The sequence below is a fragment of the Macaca fascicularis genome, chromosome 18 (genome assembly GCF_037993035.2).
Source record: "Macaca fascicularis isolate 582-1 chromosome 18, T2T-MFA8v1.1".
NCBI lineage: Eukaryota > Metazoa > Chordata > Mammalia > Primates > Cercopithecidae > Macaca > Macaca fascicularis.
In genome coordinates, this window is record NC_088392.1 from 58,021,175 (window position 1) to 58,044,577 (window position 23,403).

Sequence of the window (23,403 nt, forward strand, 5' to 3'; positions counted from 1 at the left end):
TGGTGTTACCATAGATGGTCACTGAGGAAATCAAAGCTAGCTGGCTCATCCAGGATCTATGACCTATATTTTGTTCAACAGAGTATTTTCTTTTGATACCTCCATTGTCATTTTTACAAAATTAACTAGGAATAACTTGGGAGGCTGAGGCAGGAGATTCGCTTGAGCCCAGGAAGTCAAGGCTACAGAGAGCCATGTTTATACAGTTGTCCTCCAGCTTGGGTGACAGAGCAAGGCTCTGTCTCAAAAAAAAAAAAAAAAATTTAGCTTTTGAATATCAAGGGAGGAGTATGCAAGAAAGTAGTAGGTATTATTCCAGGGAGCGGCTGTGTATATTTAATTTGTAAAGATTTACAGGTTAGAGAACATAAACTGAATGTAGTTAGTTCAGCCACAGTGTAAAATTTTTGTAAAAGAAGAGGAAGAAACCTTTGAAATGTAAAGCTTATATGGTGAGGAGTTTTGAATACCAGGTTAAAATTCGAATTTTATTTGGTAGTCATTCAGTAGCTTCAGAACCACTATTAGAAGCAAGGCTGGGCACAGTGGCTCACACCTATAATCCCAGCACTTTGGGAGGCTGAGGTGGGCAGATCACTTAAGGTCAGGAGTTCGAGACCAGCCTGACCAATATGGCGAAACCCCATCTCTACTCAAAATAGAAAAATTATCAGGTGTGGTGGTACACGCCTATAATCCCAGCTACTCAGGAGGCTGAGGCAGGAGAATCGCTTGAACTCGGAGGTAGAGGTCGCAGTGAGCTGAGATAACCCTACTGTACTCCCACCTGGGCGACAAAGTAAGACTCCATCCCCCCAAAAAAAGCACAATCAGAACATTACCATATGAAGATTATTTTTATGTGTTATACAGATGAATTTGATTAGCAGGGCAAAAACTGTTTTTTGTTTTTGTTTTTTTGAGATGGAGTCTTGCTCTGTTGCCCAGGCTGGAGTGCAGTGGCATGATCTAGGCTCACTGCAAACTCCGCTTCCCGGGTTCACGCCATTCTCCTGCCTCAGCCTCCCGAGTAGCTGGGATTACAGGCGCCCGCCACCATGCCCAGCTAATTTTTTTGTAGTTTTAGTAGAGACGGGGTTTCACTGTATTAGTCAGGATGCTCTCGATCTCCTGACCCCGTGATCTGCCCGTCTCGGCCTCCCAAAGTGCTGGGATTACAGGCGTGAGCCACCATTCCTGGCCAAGCAAGGCAAAAACTTAGACAGGGAGACTAGTAGTTTCCTTCCAAATTGGATAGAAAGAATTGAACTGACCATGTAATTTTACTTAATGTATTCTATGGATTTTTAGAGTATAACTCGTCCTGAGAGTGATCTGTTTTTAAAATCTTTATTTGGAATTAGATAATTATAACATAGAGACTCTTAGATTAAATGTGTGTTTTTTTGTTTGTTTTGTTTTGTTTTGTTTCAGGCACAGAATATTAAGACACACTGCGATTATTTGTACCAGTCGGTCTTTAAATGTACGGGCCACTGTCTGCAGAAGTAATTCTCTTGAAAATGAAGAAGGCAGAGGAGGCAATATGCTAGTCTTTGTGGATGTGGAAAATACCAATACTGTAAGTTGGTTTAAAACTGAATTTTGTTTTTAATTATATTTGAAGTGTTTCTCTTGTTTTTAGTAGTGGGTGTCCCCCCCCCCCCCCCCTCCGCTTTACAAGACAGCATAAGCTAGGGATTTTAGGAATGTTCATGTAGAGTAGTATGAATTCATCTTAATTCTTCATTAGATTTGTAATTTCATCCCTTAGCCTCTCTTCAAATAAAAAGATCTGATATTAATATGGTATACACTGATATGCTATAATAGTTACATATGCTAGTAATTCATTCTGAAGGATCTCATAAAATGCTTTCTAGGTCTCACCATTGAGATCCATTGGTGTTATTAAATTGTGAGGTTCTGTTAATATATCACATTCAGATTAACTTGGTAATCTTCACTTGCACATTTCTAACAGTACTATTTCTTTTATATATTAAATTTCTGAAATATTGCCATTCCTGTTTAGGCACTCTATAAAAATGAATATATATATATTTTTTTCTTTTGAGACAGGTTCTCACTGTCACCCAGGTTGCTCACTGCAACCTCCGCCTCCTGGGTTCAAGTGACTCTCGTGCCTCAGCCTTCCCAAGTAGCTGGGATTATAGGCACGTGCCACCATGCCTGGCTCATTGTTTTGTATTTTTAGTAGAGACAGGGTTTCACCATGTTGGCCAGGCTGTAAAAATGAATTTTCTTGAAGATGAGAGCGTGATCTCTCATGTTTGAAATAGGACCTTAGCATTAGATTGATTCCGTTCAGGTACTTATTTGAAATGTTAATTCTGTAATGTTCTTTATTTCTAACTTCATAAATTTGTAAGGTGTCTGCTTTCTAGGATAGTTAGGGTTAATGTGCTGTACTTTGGTGATCTCCCCCCGAAAATCAATATTTTTATAGTAAGAATGAGAATATTTTAATAATTTCAGACTAGCTTTTATTCAGGAGAATTAAAAAAATACATGCTACTTAAATAATTTCATGTGTGCTGACCATATATTAGGATTCTGTTATGTGAGTTTTTTGTTGCTTGTTTTTTGCCTAATAAGAATGAGATAACTCAGAAAGAGTAGAGAAATAAAAAGAAAATGCCATAATTTTGATTAAAAATTGACAATTTTTGATCTTTTAAATACTACCAATAGCTCATTGTGATAGACTTTAATAACTCAATGGCTTTCAGTATTTTAAAATGTACCAATGAGTATGTATTATAGTCGAAAATACTTCTTGGAAAAAATGTTGATGTTTCTGAAAATGTTTAGAAAGGGATTTAAATAAGTTTTTTGAAATGTATGTTGTAATTGCATCTTATGTTAGTTGAGATTGACTTTGGTAGCAGTGTCTGAAATTTGTTCTCATCGGAACATTCTGATTTAGTTAGTGCTTCTAAATCCTGAATGACTCTCCTATCTTTTTTTTTTTTTGACAGAGTGAAGCAGGTGTTAAGGAATTCCATATAGTGCAAGTATCAAGTAGTAGCAAACACTGGAAGTTACAGAAATCTGTAAATCTTTCTGAAAACAAAGGTTTGTACATTTTTCCTGCTACATAATAAATTTTGAAATTTCATTACTTGGTTTTCCAGAATAGTACCAGAATGTCTTAAGATTATTAGGATTAACTTTTTTAAGCATTAAATTGTGATTTCATTAGTTTAACTAACTATAAATCAAATTACCTATCTTGATCCAGTCTTTCCCATTTTTTTTATTCCCTTCCACATCTCTTATACTTGTATTTTCTTCTTTTTGGTTTTTATTGTAAAATCAGTGCTTGGGTACATGATTACTGTCAAAAATTCAACCAGGGTTGGGCGTGGTGGCTCATGCCTATAATTCCTGCTCTTTGGGAGACCGAGGCGGGCGGATCACTTGTGGTCAGCAGTTTGAAACCAGCCTGGCCAACATGGCGAAACCCTGTCTCTACTAAAACTACAAAAATCAGCTGGGTGTGGTGGCAGGCGCCTGTAATCCCAGCTACTCGGGAGGCTAAGGCAGGAAAATTGCTTGAACCTGGGAGGCAGAGGGTGCGGTGAGCTGAGATCATGCCACTGCACTGCAGCCTGGGCAACAGAGTAAGACTCTGTCTCAAAAAAAAAAAATACAAACAACCGGTACAAAAATATATAGACTAGAATATGGAATTTTCTTTTTGTTTCCTTTACCACTGGTGGGTTTATCTGTGAATAGCCTTACCTACGTACTGACTGGCTGTTCTGTGAATTGTCATGTTTATATAACATTCAAACAAAAGAATGTGTACCAGAAATGTACTTGAAGTACCATTTTAGAAGTGCCTGCAATTGTGGGAAAACATATTGTAGAGTGTGTTCATATAGTAATATTGGTATAAATCATGCATATGAAACATACTGAAAGGAAATTAAGAAATGATAGAGTGGCAGGATTATGGGCTTTCCAGTCCCCGTGTTCTGATCTTTCAAACTTTGTTTATCTGAAATATTGCATATATGAATACATATATATATATATGCACACACATGGATATGTATTTTGAGAAAATTGAAATTTATCCTTTTTAAGACATCACTTCATTGAGATAAAAACAAAGATGTTCTTCATTAAACATTATTTATAATTGCGAATTATTTTCCATTTGACCACGGAAGTCTAAATAATGAATTGGGTTTTATCATGTGATGAACTGAGAAACATCTTTGAGATTTCCCTTTTTCTTCCTAGATGCCAAACTTGCCAGTAGGGAGAAGGGAAAGTTTTGCTTTAAGGCAATCAGATGTGAGAAAAAAGAAGGTAAATTCGCTTTACTTTTACACTTTACTAAATGGTCATTTTATATTTTTGCCAATGATATGATTAGTTTGTTTTCCCCTGTTTTTTAGCGGCCACACAGTCCTCTGAAAAATATACCTTTGCAGATATCATCTTTGGAAATGAACAGGTATGCAAGTATGCATAGTAGTGTTTGATGTTAAGTCATAGTTTATGGCATGGCTGCCTGTTTTGGCAAGACTTATCGCAGTAGTTCCCAAATTCTTTTTTTTTTTTTGGAGACAAGGTCTTGCTCTGTCGCCCAGGAGTACAGTGGCACGATCACAGCTCACTGCAGCCTTGACCTCCCACCTCAGCCTCCCGAGTAGCTGAGACTACAGGCATCAGCCATCTCACCTGGCTTTAAAATTTTTTATAGAGACCGGGGTCTCACTATGTTGCTCAGGCTTGTCTCCAGCTCCTGAGCTCAAGCGATCTGCCTGCCTCAACCTCCCAAAGTGCTAGAATTACAGGTGTGAGTCACTGCACCCAGCCTCCCCAGACTTCTTTGGAGGATAAACATCTCAACTTTATTGAGTTTTGCAACCTGCCTTCAATCCCCAAAACAGACCAAAAATGTTTATGGACTACACCATTTTAAGTAGTTATTTAAAATTAACTTTCTTTTGAGAATATCATATGAAATAAGTATAGTTATTGGGATTTTTTTTAAGAAAGCAAGATTATATGAGGGAGCTTTTCTATTAGGGAAATTGGTTACAATTTAACATATAGATGATAACCCTCTAAATTTTGGCGTATCATATCAGATATTCTGAGACCCAGATAATAAGGTAGATACATAAGGCTCTATTGTGATTATAAAGCTATTACTGTCTAGGTCAGTGATATTCCATCCTAATTATGTATAACAGTTACGTAGAGGGCCAGGTGTGGTGACTCATGCCTGTAATTTCAGCACTTTGGGAGGCTGAGGCAGGAGAATTGCTTGAGGCCAGGAGTTCAAGACCAGACTGGGTATCAGAGACCAAGGCAAGACCCTGTTTCTTAAAAAAAAAAAAAAAAAAAAAAAAAGAAAAAAGAAAAAGAGCCTCCTAGAACAGTGGTATTCAAAGTTTTAAAACGTGTACGTATAAGTTATCAGAAATGTTGTTAATATGCACATTCTGATTCCATAGGACTTGGGTAGAACCTGAGGTTCTAAATTGTTACAAGCTACTGGGTGAGGTTGACGTTGTTAGCTTGCAGACCATAATTGGACCTAGATTTTGTAAAAATACAGGCTTTGCCTCCCTACCTCTAAAGCTCTGGTTGATTATATCTTGGGTGGACTTTGGGAGTATGCATTTTAAGCTATCCCTGAAGATAATTTGAAGTAGTGGCCTGCTTTGAAAAATGCTGAATCTAGGGTGTAAAAGTTCATATAATTGTGTGCTCTTAGTGGGATGATTTCTTCTTTGTGTTCGTCTCCTTGATAATTCTAAACATCCTTATATTTTTGTACTTCTTTTATCATTTGCTTTCATCTGACTCATCATTACTATCTTTTTACCATTTGAGGAAACAGCTATTTAGAAATATCTCCAAGTTTCAAAAGCTCAGTAATTTCAAAACATGCGTTACTTTCAGAGATACTATGTTTCCTGAATGGTTGAATTAATTTTCAGGACTTTAGTTATTTTTTTTTTTAATTTCTTTAAAAACTTCTAAAATTCCAGAAACATCAGCAGGACTCTTGTATTGTAATTTTTATTGTATTTGTTGTTAAATAATTTAGTGTAAGAGCACTGGCAAAGGCAGAAACAAACACATTTTTCATTTTGATGAATCTGGTTGAATAAATAGAACTTGCCAAGCACTACAGATTAGTGAGAAAACTATGGGGACAGTGTTTTGTAAGTTCACTTGTAAGGAGAAAAACGTACATAATTATTAATATTTAATAGTTATTTAATAACTTGAAGTTTAACATCTACATAATATATACAGAGCCTGTAGTACAGGAAGCCATAAATATAAAGATGTTATTATGTGGCACAATATTCATTAATTAAAGGAAATCCTGTAATAGAGTCCATTTAAAATTCTTATTTCATGCTTTCATTGCTCAAGCATAAAAGTCCAAGTTAATGCCAATAATTCTATTCACATTCTGCTTCATTGTGTATTGCCTAGGATTTTTTTTTTTTTTTTTTTGAGGCGGAGTCTCGCTCTGTCGCCCAGGCTGGAGTGCAGTGGCCGGATCTCAGCTCACTGCAAGCTCCGCCTCCCGGGTTCCCGCCATTTTCCTGCCTCAGCCTCCCGAGTAGCTGGGACTACAGGCGCCCGCCACCTCGCCCGGCTAGTTTTTTTTTGTATTTTTTAGTAGAGACGGGGTTTCACCATGTTAGCCAGGATGGTCTCGATCTCCTGACCTCGTGATTCGCCCACCTCGGCCTCCCAAAGTGCTGGGATTACAGGCGTGAGCCACCGCGCCCGGCTGCCTAGGATTTAAATGAGAAATATTTATGTCATTTTAAAATACGGATTTTCAACATTTCATTTTCTTGGTGATACCCATTCATTCTCCCTAGATAGTTGGAAGGTCAAAGCTAATGTTACGGGAGTGTAGCTTAATTATTTTGGGGTGATGGCTTTTAAGATTCAGGGTAACTTGCAGCTGGGCGCAGTGTCTCACGCCTGCAGTCCCAGCATTTGGGAGGCCGAGGCAGGGGAATGCTTGAGCTCAGTAGTTCAAGACCACCCTGAGTAAAATGGCAAAACTGGCAAAACATTGTCTTTACAAAAATTAGGCGGGTGTGGTGGTGCGCACCTGTAACCTAGCTACTCGGGAGGCTGAGGTGGGAACATTGCTTGGGCCCGGGAGGTGGAGGTTGCAGTGAGCTGAGATCGCACCACTGCACTCCAGCCTGGATGACAGAGTAAGACCCTGTATCAAAAAAAAAAAAAAAAAATTTAGGGTAATTTGTACCAAATCTTTTGAATGTTCAAGTGGCCTCCCTGTATTCAACTACATTGACAAGAATTATTGAATAAGTGTTTGGGGTATATATAAGCTATAGAAATATAAATTTTGACAGGATATATCTAATTAAAGCTATGAGTTGTACAAAATAAAATTTGACAGAACATAATTAAAAGCATTTATGAAGACAAGTGGTTTTCTTTTAACAGATAATAAGTTCAGCAAGCCCGTGTGCAGACTTCTTTTATCGAAGTTTATCTTCTGAATTGAAAAAACCACAAGCTCACTTGCCTGTGCATACAGAAAAACAGTCAACAGAGGATGCTGTGAGATTGATTCAAAAATGCAGTGAGGTGGATTTGAATATTGTCATATTATGGAAGGTATGTGCTACTAAATTATTTCAGCAAGCCTCACTTGTAGATACTTGAGTCTTAAGCTGAAGAAAAAACGTGTATTACTGTTTATATTTTTTATGCGTATCTTTTCTAGTTTCAATATTGAAACTAACTGTTACATGAGGTTTTTTTTTTGGCCTCAAAAAAGAATTCATTCAAATTAGATAACATTCTTCTGTGTTACTGTTATTTCTGTGTGTTACCGAGAATATTGTAGACATGATAAGCTTTGAAAGCAGATAGTATTAAACTGTTCAGGGCATTTCCATTCTACAGAGGGAAAAATAGCACCAAGAACCTCTGGAAATCCACTACATTGGCTCCAAAAACCATTAATTTTTTGTTATTCATATTTCATATAATCCATTTACCTTCCCTTTTATTAAATTGTTAATTTTTTTGCTGTAGTATTTTTAAAATGACATATTTCATCTGTAAATGCTTCTGTATGTATTTTTCACAGATGAAGACTTTTTTGTTTAACTGCACAGTATTATCTTTCCCAACCAAATTAATAATTCTTAAATAATTATCTAATTGGTCTGTGTTCAGTTTTTTCCAGATTATTTAAATATACTATTTTACCCTATTAAAAAAAGTCAGATTCAAATAAACTTCACACAAGGCAGACCCGAATGAGATTATTTAGACGTTAGTATTCCCTAAGGTTAACTAAACTGCAGAGGAGTCTTACTTCTTACATCACACCCTTTTCTATCATATGCATGTACTGCCTATTTTTAAAAATGATTCTGCAGTGAAATGAAGGATCTTGTCCAAGAATAATCACTGGAACTTTGTGACCAGGTTTTGATTTTTTGTTGTTTGATACAAGAGCCAGCATAAAGACATGTTCATACTAGGTAATCAATACATGTATTTTAAATTGACTCAGAAGTTTTTATAAAGTGTTCTCTTTTTTTTAACTAAACCATGTTTTTAAATAAACTTTTTTTTGAAACCAAGCTGACTTTGCATGTTTCAAATGAAATCTAAATAAATTGATACTCTTGTTGATTATAGAAGAAGTTTTATGTTAAAAAGATCAGTTATACATTATTGGCGAAATCAAATTCTTCTGAACTTTAGAATCATATTATATAAGTGTATAAAGCTCTTTGGTTTACTTCTTCATTCAACAGGTTTATGCCATGTAGCAGTCCATAATATTTCTGAGACAAGGTTTTGTATAATATATTCTGTACTCATTGTTAAGTGCATGGGATTCTTTGATGAGGGGAAAAGTGTTATCTTTTAAGAAATGGCCCTGAACCTAAAGCCCACTGCTAGTATCACTAATCACATAAAGAAGAAAGTTATCTAAGATTGTGATGCTCCTTGGCTGGGAAATGGAAGTTTGAATAGATTAAATAATGGGTTATTAAGTTTGGTAGTGGCTAGTACCTTGATAAGTTTATAATTTACTCAATGGAGAAAGTGACTGGCAGATTTTTGTTTGTTTTAGTTAGAGTTCTAGATAATGCAAAAATGATTCATTAGATTAAAGAAAATTTGCAAAGTCATTAAAGTCGTAAGATGCACAGGAAGCATAGGACTCTTGAATAAAATATGATTCAGGAGAAAACCAATAGCTCGAACATTTTTGTGAAAAAAATAGTTGAAAAAGGGACATAATACAACTCCTAAACAATTTTAATCAAAAATAAAGGTTAGTTTTAAAAATCTAAGGTATTGTGCAAGCAGGAGGATGCATTATAGAATTAGCCATGGCTATGGGTGACTGTCACTCAATGCCATAACATCATCAGAAAAGACATCTGACAAGTCTCAGAACCTTATCTGTCAACTCTTACCCCTTTTTGAGTAAAGATTACCCTATCAGGTGTTTAACTTCTCCTGCCTTTCTGGGTTTTGCAAATATAGATACTGAGCAGATCCTGAGCCATCCTATGCTTTACTGCAGCACTACTCAAAGTTTGTTCTGTGGATGGCAAACTCACTAGTCCATTATAAGTACAGAAATTGAAAGTAAACGATAAGAAACTTTGATAGCATTTTGACTAATTTTATGTTTTTTGAACCTAATAAAAATATTGGACTAGTCAAAAGAATTAAGCCTTTGTGTTTGCATAATGTGATAATGACAGTAAATCAAAGCCATTTATAGATTATATTTTCCCCAGCGCCGAAGCAATTCAAGAGAGAGAAGAGTTATAAACTGAAACAAGTATTTTAATATAAAGTCAGCTCACTATATTGGAAGAAAAAAGCCTTTTTTAAAGCATATATATTTATATTTACGAACATAACATTTCCAGTTAAAGGATTTATGATTGTACTCACTGATTTTGCTCAGCTATGTGATAAACCCTAGGACATTTCAGAAGCTAGACTGTAAGAATAAGCCTTTTGGCTGTATATTGGTAGTTCAATAAAGAAAAAAGCTTGTTTTATGGCATGGTTCTTTTAAAGTAGTTTCTTAAGGATTCTAAAGAATGTTGGAAAAGATTTTGCGACGTATCTCTCTCAAATATCCAGGCCAACTGTGTTATATTGAGGCAAAAAAGATTTGTTTTTTTGGATACTTTATTGATTGAATGAATAACTAAAAGTAGAAATGGTGACATTGCCAGGAGTGTCAATAATTGATAGATATTGGCCATAATATTTCCACTTTCCATCAAATATTGGGTTGGTTACTTTAGAGGTTACTGTCAAGCAGGTAACATTTTTGTGCTTTGCATTTTTTAGGCATATGTTGTGGAAGATAGTAAACAGCTTATTTTGGAAGGTCAACATCATGTTATTCTTCGCACTATAGGAAAAGAAGCCTTTTCATATCCTCAGAAACAGGTGATAACATAGTTTGCTTTGCCGTTTTCTGGTGAACTTGTGGGGTTTGGTTGGTTGGTTGGTTGGTTGGCTTTTGTGTTTTTGAAGGGGTCTGGTTTTTTCAGGTTTTTTTTTTTTTTTGAGACCAGATCTCACTTTGTCACCCAGGCTGGTGTGCAGTGGCACAATCATGGCTCACTGCAGCCTTGACCTCCCCAGGCTCAGGTGATCCTCTGGCCTCAGCCTCTTGAGTAGCTGAGACTACAGGTGTGTGCCACCACACCTGGCTGATTTTTGTATTTTTTTGTAGAAATGGAGTTTCACCATGTTGCCCAGGCTGGTCTCGAACTCCTGGGCTCAAGCGATTTTCCTGCGTTGGCCTCCCAAAATGCTGGGATTATAGGCGTGAGCTACCATGCACCACCATGTTCAGGTTTTTATATTGGTATTTGGATTGGGTGTTGGTGACAGAAGAATGATTAAAAGTGAACATAAATTGATTTTAAAATTCATCAGCACCTTTATCGTAGTATTAAGATGCAATTATGAGTTTTGGGGTTTCCTCAGATACATTCCATATTGAATCCGGAATTCATAGGTATGAAAAGAACTGATTTGCTTGAGAGTAGAGAAACTGTATCTCTATATTTTCTTATTTGTTATAACAGGATATCATTGCAGAGCTCCAAGGATATACTGTAATATGTAAAAGGTGGCCCCTGGAGTTGTGTAGCAGCTGCTGATAGCATTGAATATGCTTTCTTACTTTTCCTAAAATAATACTTAATGTTACCGAAAAATTTTCATAGTAAATATGAATGAAATATAAGCACATTTAGTCTAGTAATTCAAACAGTGGCCCTGTATTTTGCTTTTAAATAACAGATCTTAATTTTCAAGGTTCCCCCTCCATCATTATTATTATTATTATTATTTTTATTTCACCGTGGACCTGAAGGCAACCCCTACCATTAGTTTTGATAACTTTTTATTTTGAAATAATTTTCAAACTTACAGAAAACTTTCAAGAACAGCGTAAAAGACTCCCTTATAAATAAGTTTCATTCAGGTTACTAGTGGCTGACATTTTGCATTATTTGCTTTGTTGTTATTTACATATGTATTAATTTTTTTCCCTTAATCATTCTTAATTACTCTCAGGTAAGTTGCAGACATCCTGTCACTCTGTCCCTAGATATAATGCTTCATTGAGTATTCCTAAGAAAGACAAGACAGACATATCTCTTACATTTAAAAAAAAAAAATCTACAACATTACCACATTCAGGAAGTTTAACATCGATGCAGTACTCTTATATATAATCCATATTTAAATGCCATCAAAGGTTTTAATTCCATCCATGTGACTATTTGCTCTTTTCTATGCAGGATCTAGTTTAGGATCATGCTTTGCATTCAGTCGTTATATCTCTTTAGTCTCCTTTAATCTGAAACAGTTTCTTAGCCGTTATTTGTTGATTATGACATTGACATTTTTGAAGAGCTTGGGCCAGTTATTTTCTAGAGTAATACTTCTTTGGGTTTTTCTCGTCTCCCCTCATGATTAGATTAAGTTTCTACTAAGTGATGTGTTGCGTAAGAAAGCGCATGATGTTAATTTGTCTCATGATCAGTATTGGATCATTTAAGGTGGTGCCATGTGTCTTCACAGTCAAGTTACTGTTTTTCTTTTCATAATAATAAGTAATTTGTGCGGAGATAATTTGTGGTGGTATAAATGTCTGGTTTCTTTCTTTCTTTCTTTTTTTGGAGACAGAGTCTCGCTCTGTCACCAGGCTGGAGTGCAGTGGCACAATCTCGGCTCACTGCAAGGTTGCAGGTATTCTTTTAAGGCCATTGTTCACGTGTTTTCCTCCTGACAGGTGGTATATAGAAATGTATTCAGTATAATTTAGAAGTCTCAAATAAATAGCTTGTATTTTTTTGGTGACTTGAATACATAAATAATACATTTTTGAACTTTTTGCTGAAATGTAACATAAGTACAGAAAAGTAAATAGCTTATTGGATTTTCGTAAACTGAAGAACACTCCAAACGAGGACCCAGATCAAGAAATAGAACCTAACCAGCACCCCAGAAGTTCTGCATTTGTTCCATTCCAATCAGAAATCTTTCTCTTCCAGACCAAACTTCTAGTCACTTCTTTCTGATTTATAAGTCAAAAGCAAAGCTACTTTTTTTTTTTTTTTTTTGAGACGGAGTCTCGCTCTGTCACCCAGGCTGGAGTGCGGTGGCCGGATCTCTGCTCACTGCAAGCTCCGCCTCCCGGGTTTACGCCATTCTCCTGGCTCAGCCTCCCGAGTAGCTGGGACTACAGGCGCTCGCCACCTCGCCCGGCTAGTTTTTTGTACTTTTTAGTAGAGACGGGGTTTCACCGTGTTAGCCAGGATGGTCTCGATCTCCTGACCTCGTGATCCGCCCGTCTCGGCCTCCCAAAGTGCTGGGATTACAGGCTTGAGCCACCGCGCCCGGCCAAAGCTACTTCTTTTGAATTTATATAAATAGTCATACAATATATACCTTAGCTTCTTTTATTCAACTTCTGTGTTGGTGAAGTTTACCCATATTGTTTGGTATACTTGTAGTTTTTTTTATTTGCAGCAAAAATTTCATCTTAAAACTTACTGACTATTCTCCAATAAAAGGAACCAGAGTTCCTTGGAAAAATGCTTGATTCTAGGGCTGGGGCAGAGAAAATGCAAGATGAGCCAGAAGATTTTATGGTACTGGAAAGTAAGGATATGTACCCAAACTGATTGAGAGCATATTGAATTTGTGTTTCTTACAGGTTACAAAGTGGCTTTTATTCTCCTTTGGTCCTCATACTCTGTAAGCAAGGCAGGTAGAATTACCCCCATTTTACAAATGAGACTCTGTGAAATAAGTACAGCTATAATATTTCATAATAATTGTCAGTTTTAAAATTGTCTGAGAGAAAATAGAAATCTGTTGATTGAGGATGTGTGATTTATCAGTTTTCACATTGTTCCATCCATCCCTCAGGTAGACTTATTTATTGAGGTTGAAATTTTTGCTTTATTTACTATTTTACTACAACCTCTTGGGATAGTGCTACCACATAATAAGTACTTGGTAATTATTAAATGAACAAATAAAGAAAGCTGAGTTACCAAATTCATTCCACTGCATTAAGAAACCAAAAATATTTTAACCAGATATGAGTGGCTCTGTCATACTAATAGTTTGCACACAAATAGATAGTACACAGTATTATTTTACCAATGCAACAACAAAATCTGTTTTCTTTAGCACATATTCTATTTCCAGAACTTATATGTGTGCTTATGCATTTATTACATATTAAGTTCATGTAAATATTCATTCAGCTCACTTAATGAATGGTAAAATTTTAACCAAAAAAGAAAAAAGACAGAAGAGGTGATATTGTTTAATAAACTACAGGTTTCATTGAGTGGTTGTTATAATTATAAAAATAAAGGAATTATAATTTCCCTTTTGTTATCTTTAAATATTTAAGAGCCTGCTAAATTGGTTGTATTGCAGATTAATATACAACCCGTAAGTTTAAAGTGTTTTAGAAACATTTTTCCTTAAGAATTTATAAAAGGAAAGTCTTTCTACTTTTTATCTTACAATTTTGTACATTAATTTTTTTTGCATTGAAATTATATTGCACTTTTAGGTCTTTTTCTTTTCATAAAGTGATTTATTCACATAAAAAACAACAACTATGTAATGGATCAGAAATATGCAAAATTTGAAATCGCATAAATTTTGCAAAAATTGCAGAAATATGCAAGATTTGAAAAAGCATTCCTAGTCATACACAAACTGAATTCAGCCTGAGAGAAAATAAGAAGAGATTGAGTATCCCTTCTCTGAAATGCTTGGGACCCAAAGTGTTTTGGATTTTGGAATATTTGCATCATATACCTGCTAGGTGAACATCCCTAGTCTGAAAATCTGAAATCCAAAATGCTCTTTTTAGAGCATTTCCTGTGAGTGTCATGTCAGCACTCAAAATTTTTTGGATTTTGCAGCATTTCCGATTTCAGAGCGTTTCAGATTTTGGATCTTTGGATTTGGGCTGCTCATCTGTATAAGTAAAAAAAGAAACTGTCCATCAGTAGGGGAGTTGGTCAGTTGTAAAATTACAGAATTAAAAAAAGACATTGCCAATATTCATCCAACCATTGTCTTGGGATAAGTAGGTTCTGCTTACCCACATTAGTATTTGTTGTCTCTGTAGTTACATCTTCATTGTGCAGGTGATCAGCCTGATGCCAGTCATCATTTATGTTATCTCACTAATATCCCTTGTCTGATTTTGTGCTTCGTAATCAGTGTTCTGAAACTTTGATTCCTGAGTATTCTACCAACAGAAAGCCTGTGCTCATTGTTCAGTTGATAGCAAGTTATATTTATCACTATACATTGGCATTCATCCACATTAACTGTGTTGTACTGATTAACATCTCACCATTACTTAACTCCGAGAAAATAGTGGGATTAAATACCTGATTCTATAAGGCCAAATGGCAGACCTTGGACCAAGATAAAATCACCAATATAAGTGTTATGTTTTGAGTCCTGTGAAAAGCTGGCAACTATCCCATACATACATCAAGATGCTTGTGTACCGAGAGTATACTAGTCTTGTATTTAAATCTCTGATTGGCCAATCTAAATTTCCTTAAAGTCTGAAAGAAGCTGAGTGTGGTGGTACATGCCTTTAGTCCCAGCTGCAAAGGAGACTGAGGTGGGAGGATTGCTTGAGGCCAGGAGTTCAAGACCACCTTGGGCAACATAGCAAGACCCTGTCTCTTAAAGAAAACAAGTCTGAGATAGTTTATTTTTTAAAATAAATTTTAAAAACATTCAGCTAGAGAAAATTATCAGATACTGGGGGATAAAGTAATCCACATAGGTAAATAACAATAATAGATACCATTAATTAGGTATTTGGTATTTGTCAAGTGTTGGTTCACATCAGTACTTAAAATTCCAACCCTGTGAGGTGTAGGTAGAAGTCCTCATGATTTGACTCCTCTGTTTAGGCAACAGAAGGCATATAAAATTGTAATTTTAAGTCATATGATTAGCAAAAGGAAAATTTAATTGCCAAAGCTGTATAGCACAGTAGTTCAAAATAGAACTGTATTTGTATATAATCTCTGCCACTTAAAAAAGATCTTCAATTTTTTTTTAACATTTCTGAATTAATTTTCCTCTTTTTAAACATAAAAATACTTCCACCTACATCCCACATGTGAAGGCTACTACATTGTATCGGATAGTTTCTATCTCTGGTTTCCCCTTAATCACACTTCTGTTCTCTTTTATATACTCTGGTTTATCTGATTTTTAAAGATTTTTATTATAAAAGTAGTAATTTTTATTCCAAAAAAATAAAATATCCACAAACTGTCAACTGGAAAGATAAAAAATTTAAGACAAAAAATCAAATATACAAATGAGAAAGCGAATTCTGCTTTGCTTTTCTCTCCTCAGGGCCACTTTTTGAAGTTACCCATCGTCAAGTTCCTTTTCTATTCCAGAAATGTTCCATGCTTATGCAAATATTAAGTATTGGAATATATGTATTTGTAACATGCTGTTAAACTTTATTTGACTACTATATGATATTTTTGGTCAATTTTCATATATTTGTATATCATACCAGTTTCAAATATTTTGCTTTTTACATATTTTGTGGGACAGATTTCTAGAAATGAAATTTCTGACCATATGATTATATGCTTGTCTATTACCAGTGACTAGGTTATAATCTTTTTTTGTTTGGGTTTTGTAAAATTTGTCTTTTTTTTTTTTTTTACCAGTAGCCCCAGGGTGTTACTTGAATATAATATGGTTAATTTGTTACTTGTTAATGGGATGAATTTGGAACCAGTGCCAGCTTTTATTTTATTTCCAGCAAAGTTAGCTCTTGCTTTTGCAACTGTGTAGATAAGGGGTCAGCAAACTTATTCTGAAAAAGGCCAGGAAGTATTTTAGGCTTTGCTCACCAGATTGACTATGTCATAATCACTCATTTCTGTCATTGAAGTCAAAAAGCAGCTATGGACAGTATGTTAACAAGTGGATGTGGCTGCGTTTCAATAAAACTTTACAAAAACAGGACACAGGCTAGATTTAGCCCATGGACTGTAGTTTGCCAATTGCTGGTATAGATCAAAATCAAACTCAGCTATCAGAAAATTATAAATCAAATATTCTTCTGGGGGGTGAGGGAAAATAGAGAAAAAAAAATTAACCAAGAAATAAAATAATAGTAGAAATGGGATGTTTCTCCACTTTCATCTTTCTCTCTCTCTCTCACCCTCCCCAACTCCCTGCCTCCCTCCCTCCCTCTGTCTTTCCATTTATTTTGACACAGAGCCTCACTCTGTTGCCCAGGTTGGAGTGCAGTGGTGCAATTTTAGCTCACTGCAACCTCCACCTCTGGTTCAAGTGATTCTCCTGCCTCAGCCTCCTGAGTAGCTAGGATTAAAGGTGTGTGCCACCACACCTGGCTAATTTATATAGTTTTAGTAGATGGAGTTTCACCATGTTGACCAGGCTAGTCTCCAACTCCTGGCCTCAGGTGATCTGCCTGCCTCAGCCTCCCGAAGTGCTGGGATTACAGGCGTGAGTCACCCTTCCTGACCTCTGTTTTCATTAAATGATAATGATTATTTGTTGAAATAGTCATAATGTGCCTGACAAATGCTATGTTAATACTTTTCACATGCATTTTAACCTTCAGCTACTATAGTTGAAGCACTATAATCTATACAATGCAGCAGGATATTTTCAGAATGAAATATTAAGACAGTTTTAGATTTTCAGCTATTGAAACAGGTGCTATGCTATGGCATGTCTGCAGTTCTAAGTCCTGTGCAGTATTATCATATGAGAATCACAACAACCTTTGAAGTTATTATTGTCATGAACTTTTTACATATGAAGAAATTAATTATTAAAGTATTAAGTAACTTATCCAAGATCACAGAGCTAATATGTAAAGCTACTGAGATTCAAGTCTAACTCCAACATGTAATAAGTAAGGAATGAATAAATGATTCCAGATACTGATTTTTTAATCCTAGTTTATACTGCAAATGATAGCAGCTATTTGCTTAATAGCAGAAAAAGTACTGTTCATGCATTACATTATCTCTGCTGATTTTAGCTTTTGTATGTATACACTATGCTTGCTTTTTTTTTTTTTTAACAAGGCAGTGTTCTTAGTGTCATATGTTTTTTCTTTCTTTTCTCAGGAACCACCAGAAATGGAACTATTGAAATTTTTCAGGCCAGAAAACACTACAGTTTCCTCAAGACCATCAGTAGAGCAGCTTTCTAGTCTCATTAAAACGAGTCTTCATTACCCAGAATCATTTAATCATCCATTTCATCAAAAAAGGTTTGAGCTTTATTTTTGTTAAAAATTTTCTACAACACATTGGCACATGTATTTGTTTCTTTCTTTATTTTGGCAGTGACATTAACCCAAATATTGAAGAGGAAATTTAGAATGTTTTTGAGTCTATAGAAACTTGAACTAAATAGTTCAAGTATAGACAATATCAGTTATTTAAGATTTATTAAGTACTAAACTTCATGGCAAATGTGATATATTTGTAATTTTGGTAAATAGCTTGAATATATAAACCTCTAAAATTCTAAAAATAAGTCCTGAATCAGGCAACATTTCAAAAGGTTGCCAGTTTTGCACATATAAGAAAAGATGGGAAGCCTATTAGAAACAATCTAAGTAATAATTGAAGGTATGAATTTTGGTGAAGTCACCCTGGATGAGGATGGGGATAGGATGGAATAGAACAGAAAGAGAGTGGTGACCTGTGGAACAGTGACATCTGAGAAAGAAGCTAAGGAAAAAGAAGCCTGTGAAGAAGACTGAAGAAAAGGACCAATTAAAAAATTAGGAAGAAAAGACCAATAAAAAACTATCTCAAAGGTTAAGTGAGAATAGTTCAGCAGAAGTGGTTAATAGTTTAAGATGCTACAGAAAGGTCAAATAGTAAATGGGCCAAAAGGTCATTGGATCTGACAGTAAGGAGATCATTCATGATTTTTGAGAAGAATGCCACTGTATAGGGGGTAGAAGCATGACATCATAGGTTGAGAAGCGAATAGGAGGTAAGAAAGTAAAGATACTATGTTGACCATCCTTTCAAGAAACTGGGCTATGAAAAGGGATCAGGGAGTATCTGTTCTTACTAGGTAAGATATAGGTATGTTTGTGGTCTTGAAGAAAATGATGAGATACAGGGAAAGTAACAAAATCCTTAGTAGATGGAAAGATACATGCTCTGAAGAATTACAGGATTTGCTTTGCACTAAAGAAGGGACCTTACACATTATGGAGTGCCTCCATTTTAGGGGGTAGTTATAAGAGCAAGGTTAGCTAATTAATCTAGGAGATAAGTGTAAAGAGTAGAGAATTTGAAAAAAGTAAAATTTTAGGATAGCTACTGAGAAGATGCTAGCTGAGGATGCACAGAAGGAGTACTGAGCAAAATTAAGACCTTGACAGTGACTTTAAGAGGAAAAATATTTTAAAAAGTAACTTAGAGCTGGGCATAGTAGTACACACCTGTAGTTCCAGCTACTTGGGAGGCTGAGGCAGGAGGATCACTTGAGCCCATTAGTTTGAGGCTACAGTCAGCTGTGTTTGCACCACTGCACTCTAGCCTGGGCAAAACAGCAAGACCCTGTCTCTCTTTTTTATTTTTTTTAAGTGATTTTTTTTTTTTTTTACAAAGCTAACACGTAAATAATTACCTCTATAATCTCTATGCAAGTAGAATTATACAGAGTATATTCGTATGTCTAGCTTCTTTCATTTAATACTATATTAGTAAGAGTCAGCCATTGCATGAACCTGTAGAATTGATTTTCATTGCGTATGAATATGTTTGGATATACCAGAATTAGTTTATCTACTTAAGTGTTAATGGACTTTTAAAATATTTTCTTTTTTCTTCTTCTTCTTTTTCTTTTTTAAAAATTTTTCTGAGACAGAGTCACAGTCTGTTGCCCAGGCTGGAGTGCAGTGGTACGATCTTGGCTCACACTGCAAACTCTGCCTCCCAGGTTCAAGTGATTCTCATGCCTCAGCCTTTGAGTAACTGGGATTACAGGTGTGCACCGTGCACCAGCAGCTCAGCCAACTTTGCTATTTTTAGTAGAGATGGAGTTTCACTATGTTGGCCCGGCTGGTCTCGAATTCCTGGGCTCAAGCAATCTGCCCGCCTCGGCCTCCCAAAGTGCTGGGATCACAGGCATGAGCCACCACGCTCAGCCATAGAATAGTTTCTGGTTTGAACTATTTTGAATTCTGCTGTGAATAATTCTTCTGCACCTTTCCTTGTACATCTGTGCTTGCCTTTTTTTTTTTTTACATAGGAACTTTTCCAAAGTGGTTTCACTAATTTGCATATCCCAATAGCAGCATATGCAAATTCCTTCTGCTTGATACCTTCATCAGCACTTACTCTTGTTGGATCTTTAAAAAATTTTATCCTAAGTTATTTTTTAAATACGTGTGGTCTTAAGTCTTTGTCGTGATCTTAATGTTGCCCACCCACTACTCATTCTTTGTTCCTTTCTCCGATACAGATGTGTGCAGGGTTCACCTGGGAAAATCTAAGAAATACTGAAGGATGGGCCGGGTGTGGTGTCTCATGCCTGTAATCCCAGCACTTTGGGAGGCCAGGGCGGGTGGATCATGAGGTCAGGAGATGGAGACCATCCTGGCTAACACGGTGAAACCCCGTCTCTACTAAAAATACAAAAAAGTTAGCCGGGCATGGTGGCAGGCAGCTGTAGTCCCAGCTACTCAGGAGGCTGAGGCAGGAGAATGATGTGAACCCAGAAGGCAGAGCTTGCAGTGAGCCAAGATCGTGCCACTGCACTCCAGCCTTGGCAACAGAGCAAGACTGTGTCTCCACAAAAAAAAAAAAAAAAACAAAAACTGAAGGGTGCTTCATTCAGTCCTACCCCCAGAGGTTCCAATTTGATTGGCCCAGAGTAGGGCTTGGCATCTGGATTTTTCTTAAGTTCTCCAGGTAATCCTAATATGCAACCATAAGTGAAAGTAAAAATGTTTATATTTTATCCTTATTGAATCTCATACACTTCTATGAGCAATTTTGATTCCCTGATTCATTTTAACCCAATCTTCTACTTCAGCTCTGTTTATTAAACCTGTCCTGCTTCATGTACTTTCTGAATACCCTTGGTGCTTCTTTTTAACCTTAGTGTTTAAAACCTTTGCTACATTTACAGGCTAGTATGTTTAGGAGTTCTCTACATCATTCTACTGGGGTTAAAAAACCCTATAGAATCTATGTGAAACAGGAAAGTTTTGATCAAACTAAAGTAGAAGAGTGGGTTAAATGAAGCATTCCAAAATCAAAACTCTGCATGGAAGTATGTAAAAACAAGGCAGGTTCAAGGATAAAATGTGGCGGTTTTCTCCTTGGCTGCACATTAGAATCACTTGGGAATTTCTGAAATTTCCAATGCTCGGGCTGATTGATTCAGTCAGATTCTCTGGAAGCAGGGTTCAGGCATCTCTAGTTTTAAAATGTCTTCAGATCATACCTATGTCCATCTCTATTAGTCATTGTTGCCACAATAATGCTTCATAACAAATCATTTCAGAAATCAGTAGCTTAAAACAAAGCATTTATTTCCATACTCATGGGTCTGCTGGTTGATAATTTGGCTGTAGCTCTGCTTTGGTCTATGTGCTGTTTGGATTTGGCACCTGAAGAAACTTGGGTTCACGTCAGTGCCACATATATTTTGGGCCCAGTTCAGAGGAGCAACTGCTACCTGGAGTATGTTCTGGTGGCATGGCTCCGGAGTATAAAAAATGAGCCAAATTGCAAAAGCACATTTGAGACTTTTGCTTGCATCAAAAGATACTAATATTTCATTGGCCAAATAGCCTCACTTCCATAATCAACAAGGATGATTCACAGTCCCACAGTGGGTGTGAATAACTGCTAAGTAGTACTCACAGTTACCACAGTAACCAAGGTTGAGAACCATTGAAATGAAGGATCAAGTGATTGGGTGTCCGTGTAAAACTCAAAAACAGATGAGAGAGTATAATTGAGAAAGCTAGAGAGATGGGAGATGGTGGTCAGAGTGGGGTAACCGAGTATTATGTTAGGGATAGTTGTCTAATGTGATAGGGAAAAATTTCCTGGTTTGGTCATGGAAGTTGTGTGGCTGAGTTTTGAATAGTACTGAAGATTGTGGAGATGGTAGGTCCAGGATTTGGGAAGGTATTGAATAAGTCATCTACCTACACAGTGAAGTTGGCCAAAATGATGACAAGACTTGGAGTTGAAGGAAGAAAACAAACTTCCCTGACACTTTTAAAATTATGCCAATAGATGGTACAAAAGAGGTAGCCAGAGAATAGTGTCTTACTAGGTGTATGGCTCTGCTTGACCGATACAGCAGGTGAATTCACAAATGGGAAGTAAAGGAGATGTTCAAACTACACATGCTTCATCTTTACCTCAAATATTTCAAAAAATCAGTTTCCTCCCCCTTCCCCAAAGAATTCTCGCTGTCTCACTGTGTTAGTTTATTGGAATGAGAACAGAAAAAAGAATACAAACTTTAAGGTAGTTTATGATGAAAGAGTGGAGGCATCTTTACAGGAGAGGTAGTAGGAAGAAATCATTAAGAACTATATCAGTCACCCCGAGATATGGAAGATGTTGGAAGAAATACAGCATCTTTTGTTGAGAGGATGATACAGTTAAAGATAGATGTAGAAACACAAAGAGAAGACATGGAGGATATAGGGAAGCATTCTTAATTTAATGGGGGTTTCAGAAAACAAGTAGAAATGTGAGGAAATGGGACAGTAGGAGGTTTGGTCATGGTAGTGGGACACAGAGCAGTAGAGGTATGAGATTAGAATAAAGAATAGGTGACAGGAGATAACAAAGATAAAATCATACTGGGTTTAGCTGCCATGAGCATGAGTTGTTATATTAAATAATGTTTCTGGAGCTTTTGAACATGTGCTAGTCACTATTCTCAGCACTTAACATGTTTTGTCTTACCTAATCACCACAACAAACCCAAGAGGTAGAATCAATTATTATTCTTTGCAGTTTACAGTTGAGAAAACTGAGGTGCAGGTAGCAGTCTGACTCTAGGGCCCAGCTTTTTCATTGGGTGCAGCGGTGGGAGAATAGTTGTCAGAACTTTGATTTCTCAGCCCTGTTTGTGGTTCATTAGATTAGCATTTTAGAAAAACTACTGTGTAAAGCAGTTTTCAAAATGTTGTCCCCGGGCCAGGCCCGGTGGCCCACACCTGTAATCCCAGCACTTTGGGAGGCCAAGGCAGGCAGATCACCTGAGGTCAGGAGTTCAAGACCAGCCTAGTCAACATGGTGAAACCCCTCTCTATTAAAGAATTAAAAAATTAGCTGGGTGTGGTGGCGAGCACCTGCAATCCCAGCTACTTGGGAGGCTGAGGCAGAATAGCTTGAACCTGGGAAGCGGAGGGTGCAGTGAGCCAATATTGCACCATTGCACTCCAGCTTGGGTGACAAGAGCAAAACTGCATCTCAAAGAATAAATAAATAAACCACCATCACCACCACCAAAATGTGGTCCCAGACCAGGAGCATTAGTATCATCTGGGAACTCAGAAATGCAATTTCTTTTTTCTTTTTTTTTTTTTTTTTTTTTGAGACGGAGTCTCACTCTGTCGCCCAGGCTGGAGTGCAGTGGCGCCATCTCGGCTCACTACAAACTCCGCCTCCTGGGTTCACGTCATTCTCCTGCCTCAGCCTCCTAAGTAGCTGGGACTACAGGCGCCCGCAACCGCGCCCGGCTAATTTTTGTATTTTTAGTAGA

General features: G+C 36.7%; 1 protein-coding gene across 6 annotated transcripts in view; it reads left to right on the top strand.

The window, feature by feature from the left end:
* Positions 1–23,403, top strand: part of TRAPPC8 (trafficking protein particle complex subunit 8) — a 111,023-nt gene that overhangs the window by 83,690 nt on the left and 3,930 nt on the right. For all 6 annotated transcript variants that reach the window (XM_005586960.4, XM_005586962.4, XM_005586961.4 and 3 more), the window contains 7 exons: positions 1,435–1,582; positions 3,003–3,099; positions 4,276–4,344; positions 4,434–4,492; positions 7,498–7,671; positions 10,399–10,500; positions 17,763–17,908. In XM_005586960.4, the coding sequence (XP_005587017.3) occupies positions 1,435–1,582; positions 3,003–3,099; positions 4,276–4,344; positions 4,434–4,492; positions 7,498–7,671; positions 10,399–10,500; positions 17,763–17,908 (795 nt within the window). The remainder of the gene's footprint in view (positions 1–1,434; positions 1,583–3,002; positions 3,100–4,275; positions 4,345–4,433; positions 4,493–7,497; positions 7,672–10,398; positions 10,501–17,762; positions 17,909–23,403) is intronic.